Source organism: Medicago sativa, chromosome 1 (genome assembly GCF_051527215.1).
Source record: "Medicago sativa cultivar Bolivia chromosome 1, Bolivia_mono, whole genome shotgun sequence".
Classification (NCBI taxonomy): Eukaryota; Viridiplantae; Streptophyta; class Magnoliopsida; order Fabales; family Fabaceae; genus Medicago; species Medicago sativa.
In genome coordinates this window covers 80462673-80469775 of record NC_140749.1, presented here as the reverse complement: position 1 = coordinate 80469775, position 7103 = coordinate 80462673, and the positions used below count along the sequence as shown (strand labels likewise).

The following is a 7103-nucleotide window of genomic DNA, read 5'->3' as shown; positions in this document are numbered from 1 at the left end:
GTTTGTAAAACCTAACACAACTAACAATGCTGAAATTCTTAGGTTAAATGTCTTCCCTTAAGTTCGATCACGGAATCTCATCCTATGCGATAGAGATAGTTTAAATGGTGTTGATCACTTTCTCCAAGGAAAAAAAAAATAATGTCTCAAATCTAAAATTTCTTAGAAGAAAAACTATAAATTACTATAATGAGTCAATTATTTTAATTTTTTTTTATAAACTTTATTATCTCATGTTCGGTAACACATGAAATTCAACAAGTGAATTTATTACATCTCTATCACATCACAGTCATAGAGAGAGCAAGAGCAAGAGCAAGGAAAGGGACGTGTTAAAATAAAATAAGGGATTGTAGTAATTTCTAGAATTGGAACCTCATTTTACCAATAAACTACACTTCTTTTAGGAAAGCAAAAATAAAATAAATAAATGTTTTAAACAAAGATTATTACTCAAATAAATAATTCACATGTAACTAACAAGCAATATTTCCTTAAATTAATAAATTTCTCTCCCTAACCTTCATTGCAACATATTTGAGCTTCCAAAATGTTGAGTTGAATGTGCTGATTTTAGGTCATGATTCAAAGAAGCCATGCTAGTATTCATCATGTCACGTTGTTGTTCACTTTGTGAAAATCCACCACTCATGTTTCTGACCATTCCTCCAACACCAAGAAAATCTAAAGTTAATTTATCAGATCCACCAAATCTCATATTAAGATTGCTTTCATTGCCAAATATGGATGATGTGTTTCCATTTGCAATAGAGTTTATCAATCCATGAAGATCGTTGTTGTCATCATGATCATTTTCCATACTTGAACTTCTATTTCCAAAAGTGACATTGATGTTGTTGTGATCAGACACAACAAAGTCCCTATCAGCTGATTTATGATCATTATTACTACCTTTGTTATTGTTGGTAGAATTAGTTGAACCAATTTGAGAAGCTTTTTGAAGCAATGCAGTGGCAGACATGTGAGGACTAGACATGTTTTGACCATGTTGCATTGAATGGACAAAACCAACTTGATGATCACTTAAAGGGTTATTGTTGTTAATGTAAAGTGTTGTTCCTTGGTTACTACTCAGGTTGTTGAATTGATCATGAACCATAAGGTTGAAAAGATTGGAAGAATTTGAATTGTTTGTATTTGTATTGCCTTGAAGATCAGGAAGATGCATTAGACCATGTAGTTGTTTGTTTAAGAATTGTCCTTGTTGAGATTGTTGTTCTTCAAAGGATTGATTTGAAATATCACTCATATTGAAGAATGGTGATGAAGATGGAATTGAGTGTCCAAATGATGAAGAGTGATTTAAAGGTGGTGATGATATTAAGTGTTGTTCAAACTTTGGTGGTGTTGATCCAAGGCGCAAAATGTTGTTATTGCTAGTGGATGATGTAATTTGGTTCTGATGATTTTGCAATTGATGGGATATTTGGCCTAAACTAATGTGATGGTTTGTGGCATACAATTGATGAGTACTCCCAAAAGGGTTAGGGTGTCTTAATACACTCTCTTGTGCTAGTGCATCACAAAATGCCCTATGAGTGATGAAACTGTCACGCCTGCACCAAAATTAATCACAAAGAATTAAGCAACATATATATCATTGACAATTTTTTTTGGGTGGGTATAATGTAGACCCCTACCATTTTTACTAAAAATGAGTTTTATAATAATAAAAAATGAGAACATATATAATATTTTATTAAAATTTACCAAAAAAGAGTTATGTTCACCTTTGGAAGTTCATATTATAATCCCATATTTTTGTGTAATGAATATGAGTAACCTAATTGATTATATAAATTATAATTAAACCCACCAAATACAAAGGTAGCCACTTGTAACAAATTATTGGAAGTTCATATTATAATCCCATATTTTTGTGTAATGAATATGAGTAACCTAATTGATTATATAAATTATAATTAAACCCACCAAATACAAAGGTAGCCACTTGTAACAAATTAAAATGAAAAAAAAAAAAGAAGGTTAATTGATTTAAGTGGAATTAATTGAAACTAGTAGTAAGTTGAAATTAAGTAAACTACAATAGAAGTAGAGGGCCCATGGGATTATGCCAAAATATGAAACAAACCAAGAATTTCTAAATCAAACTTCCAATTTGAGGTCTTTCTTTGATCAATAAAAGAGAGAATTGTTTGCAACTATGATGAAAGTCAATACTCAAAAACTTCAATATGGGGCCTACTCAATAAATGCAAGCAACCTCAATACTTGTCTATATTCTACCAAGAGAATTCGTTATATCACATAATTTCTAGCAAATCCATGACAAACATGACTATATATATAGATTGACCAATTAATGAAGAGAATTTTCTGTTGGTAATTAAATTGAAGAATAGGGCCCATTGCTGAAAAGAACATGGAAATGTATTTGAATTTTGAACACTAGAAATAGCTAACAAAAAAGAGAACAAAACCCAGCATCTCCATTCCAATTCATACGAGAACAAAGTTATAATGTTGTTTCACTACACGTGAATGTTAATAGATTATGGGCACTGTTCCCTAGAACCAAAATTGATTTTTTTCCTTCAAACATTTCATATTTTGTACTACATTTGAACAGTGCACTCACGTGCATGCAGTCTCCTGCGCCATACAATATACACCTTCACTAACACCCAAACACAAACTAACAGAGAAAGGGTGAAAGCTCTTGTTCACTTTTTTTTGGGATAAGAACATAAAAGAGACTGTTGTTCAAATTTAACTTTTGAGTGTTTTTACTTGAATGTTATTGTGAAAAATTTCAACTTATATTATGTACACACACCTTTTATTATATGAAAAAGGTCTTCCTTAGTAAATAAGTTTAAAGAGTACTTCAATTTAGATAAATTAGAGCTGAAAATGAAGAGGAAAAAAAAGAGAACGATATATAAGGAGTCTATAAGTTCGACCTATGGTTAAAACAATAACTTTTGGTTGGATTTTACTTGCTTTCCTACAAAACTTCAAATTGTTATGACCATTTCTCTTGCAAATCGGATGATGAAAAAAAAAACACGATCAAAAGAACTTAGTTTACTCTTTCTAATTCTTATAATAAAAAATTGTTAGCAAAAAATAATCAACACTAACTTCTATAAAATAAAATAATGTACAACACCAAACAATTAAAGTAACCCTAACTTTTGGCAAAAGTAGCATATATTATATATAGGTGGTGATGAATTCATATTTGTGAATTAATTAGACTAACATCGATGTGAAGATATATAAATATAAAGTTGATGTTTGTTACCTAGAGAAGAGGGTGCCACAATCACATCTATATTCTCTAGTACCACAAGTCTTAGAATGTGCTTTCCAATCAGATTGAACAGCATATTTCTTTGAGCACTTTTCACATTTCCACTTCTTCTCACCATGCTTACGAGAGTAATGCTTTTTAATTCCAGTGAGATCTCCTAAAGCTCTTGAAGGGTCGTGATGGACGCATGTGGGCTCAGGACACAAATAAACCTTTCTCCTTGGCTCTTTGTTGGACTTTTGCTTTAGCTTCCAAGGAAGATTGTGTCCTCTTCTATGAAGTTGAAGATTTTGCTCCCTTTGAAACCCTTTGTTGCAAACCTCACATATAAATCTATTTGTTGCCATTAGAGTCTTGGGAGATAGTGCTATCACTTCTGCATCTGGATCTTTTTACAATGAAAAATGCCAAAACAACAAAATATTATATAAATTCTTTTTCTATAAGAAAAATATTATAAGATTCTTTTTTTTTAACATCAAAAGAAGTATTCATAATTCTATGATTTAATTACTTACTCAAATTGAATATATATGCATCATGAACTGAAGAACTTTGTTGTAAATTGTCATTGTTATTTTTTCTTTTTAAAAGCCACAAACTCATGGTAATAGTAGTAAAAATTAAAACAGTAGAAGTTAATTACAAAAAACATTACAAAAATAAAAAAACTAAGTCTCAGGTGATTTTGATAATAAAATTGAAGTAAAGTGCATGCACTCCAATCATAGTTCTTATATAGCTCTCTAGTAAAAGAAATTCAGAGCCCTAATTCATGTTCATGATTTAGGGTTTCATATGCTTGTTTTTTGAGAAAATAATACAAAAACAAAAACAAATTTATTGAGAAGGGTATGTGCATGTTGAAGTTTTAAGTAATAATTAAAATTAAAATAATTAAGCTACTTGCTTGGTGTTCCAGGTTGATTCCTTCTTTTCTTTTGAGGAACTGTGGTTGAAGGAGCTGAAGAAGTAGCAGAAGTAGTAGTTGATTGAGGATGAGGATGATGATGTGTTATTTGACTTTGATTTTCTTCTCTGATTCCAAAGAATGATGTAGATGAAGAAGCAGCCGCCATAATTATATATTTTGCAATCTGAAATTGTTGAACTAAAAGTTAATTATCAAATATTTGAATTCTTCTTCTAAAAGGAAAAATTCATGAACATGTTTCCTTGTCTCATGGAAGAAGGATAACAAAAAAGAGATCAGTTAAATTAAAGAAACTATAAACCAAAAAAAATTAAAAGAAGCTAGAAAGAAGGAGCTGAAATATGTTTGATTTTTTTGTGGTTGTTTTTTTTCATGTCAGAAGAAAAAGTAGAATAAAAAAACTCACAGATTGAGAGCAAAAAGGTTGCAAGAGGAAAGGATCTAAGGAGACAAGAGTAATGAAGAGACGAGGAGAAGAAAACAATACCTAGCTATTTATCTTCTGGCTATTGTTTTCTTGTGTGTAAAATTTAGCTACCTTCTCTTGTTATATTCCTAAATCATTTGGTGTCATATGAATATTTAAATAATTTATATTGCTACTTTACATGCATGCTTGTCCACCCGTATGCATATATAACAATATCTCTTTCTATGTGTGTTTCTTTCATTTAATTTGTATTGGAAAATTAATTATGTGTGGTAAATTTAAAAGTTTGCTTGCAAGCAAAGAGTGATGAATTGGAGGGTAAAATATGTCACTATTGTACATGCTGCTATTGCACAGGCTACTGTGTCCTTCGTAGATGATGGTTTGGGGCCACCGGACCCTAGTAGCCCTTACCCCTTTCCTTATCACTCCTTCTCTTATTTCCTATCTTATTACCAATATTCACGCAGTTCTTTGGTAATTTTCAGCCCTCACCTTGCTTTGTTTTTATTAATACTAACAATTTTATTATTACAAATTGTTGGCAAACTTGAAAATTTGCCGATGATCTGGCTACTGTTGTGAACAACGAGACTCAACAATGACTATCATTTTCTTACCAATGTTGTGTGTGCGTGTCACCATATTTTGCCATGTCTATAGTTGCAGTGGTCACATTAAAATTTGAAAACAAATTAAGGGGTACTTTTTTTCTTTTTTTTCCTTTCTAGAAATGGTGAAATCCAAGGTTTATGAGATGTAACTAGAATAAATCAAATAAAAGAGATTAAGGGCGTGTTTGTTTCAACTTTTTAAAAAATAGATTTTGTGTTATAAAAATCTAGAGATTTTTTAGAGGTTTTTAAATAATCTGAAGTTATTTCTATTTGTTTGCTACCTATAAAATCATTTTTTTAAATAATAATTTTTAATTTGTTCATGTGTTACCACCATCCTTTTGAAAGAAAAAATAAACAAATTTTAAGGAAAGTTAATCCTAATAGCTTTTCATTTCAGGTTCAAAAATGATATTTAAAAACAAACCTAAACAAACACTATTAAATAATAACACTTATTTTATTTATCTATTTTTAAATAAAAAAAACTAAACAAAGGCACCTGAAAAGAAATCTCACTTTATTAAAAAAATAAACTCACCTACTCGATATCTTCCATTTACCTTTGTTTGATAAAATAAAGGTCAAATGCATCTAAAGGTCCTTTAAGTTTTTCGTTTTTCCCAAAGTGATCCTTTAAGTTTCAAAAGTCACAAACAAGTCCTTTTCAGTTTTTGAATCGTTTCAAACAAGTCATTTTAGAGGATGATGGTGATGATTCAGATGATAGCAACAAAGAACATTATCCACCATTTGCCATACCTAAAAAGATGACTAATTTTAAGTGGGTGTTAGGAGCCAGATTTGGTACCAAAGATGAGTTCAAGGAAGCAATTACCAACTATGCTATCTACAATAGGACTTGTTTGAAACGATTTAAAAACTAAAAGGACTTGTTTGGGACTTTTAAAACTTAAAGGACCACTTTGGGAAAAACGAAAAACTTAAAGGACATTTAGATGCATTTGACCTAAAATAAACTATAACCTTCTTTCAAAAAATAAAATAAAATAAACTATAACCTAACTAATACTTGAAAAACTTGTTTATATTTGAAAAACTAATTGATTAGGGTTCAAGTGTTTGATTAATTTATTTAGTTGTTGCAAACATAATAGACTATTATTTTTTTAAGAGTAAATTACACTCCCCTCCCTTAAAAAAAGCTTGAATTACAATCCCCCCTCTTATGTTAAAATATACACTCCCCTCCCTTGAAAAGTAAAATTTATACTCTCCTCCCTTATAAGATGCTTAAATTACAACCCCCTCAAATAATAATTAAATATGCACTACACTTTAATCTATTTTAACATAAATAAATATTTTTATGATATATACTAATTTTGAACTACCATTTAAGAAAAATAAATTCATTTCTTTATAATTTAAATATCAATGATAATTAAATATAAATATTTTGCTATTGATTTTTATAATTTAGAGTATAAAATTAACTTTTAAATAACCATGCTTTATTATCTTTAGTAATTTTCCACATATTTTAATTTTTTTTTGGGTTGTTTCATATTTTATTATAGGGTTTAAAACTACACGTTAATGAAATTGTGAATAAAAAATTGCGAAAAATACGTATTCAAATTTTGATTATATTAAAATAGACGCGCAGTACTATTTTTTTCCCGAAGTGTGTTAGATTTTTGTTTTTTTGCAAGATTATTAGAAATAAAAAAAAATTATTGAGGGAGTAAAGTGTAAATTTTAACATAAGAGGGGAGGGGAATGTAATTCAAGCTTCTCTCAGGGGAGGGGAATGAAAATTTTCTAATATGTTTGAATAAGAGGGGAGGGGAATGTATATTT

The 7103-nt window shown here is 29.8% G+C and overlaps 1 protein-coding gene across 4 annotated transcripts; it reads right to left on the bottom strand.

The window, feature by feature from the left end:
- Positions 1 to 359: 359 nt before the first annotated feature.
- On the bottom strand, positions 360 to 4751 carry LOC146957972 (protein indeterminate-domain 4, chloroplastic-like). 4 transcript variants are annotated; one of them, XM_085739640.1, is made up of 4 exons: positions 4639 to 4751; positions 4205 to 4395; positions 3290 to 3686; positions 360 to 1577 (listed from the first exon to the last, which is right to left on the bottom strand). In XM_085739640.1, the coding sequence occupies exons 3-4, from the start codon at positions 3643 to 3645 to the stop codon at positions 524 to 526; spliced, it is 1410 nt and encodes a 469-aa protein (XP_085595766.1). In that variant the 5' UTR covers positions 3646 to 3686; positions 4205 to 4395; positions 4639 to 4751; the 3' UTR covers positions 360 to 523. The 4 variants fall into 4 exon arrangements, with proteins under 4 accessions (XP_085595766.1, XP_085595764.1, XP_085595768.1 ...); XM_085739638.1 differs by having other exon boundaries at positions 4209 to 4395; XM_085739642.1 differs by having other exon boundaries at positions 4720 to 4751.
- Positions 4752 to 7103: the final 2352 nt, after the last annotated feature.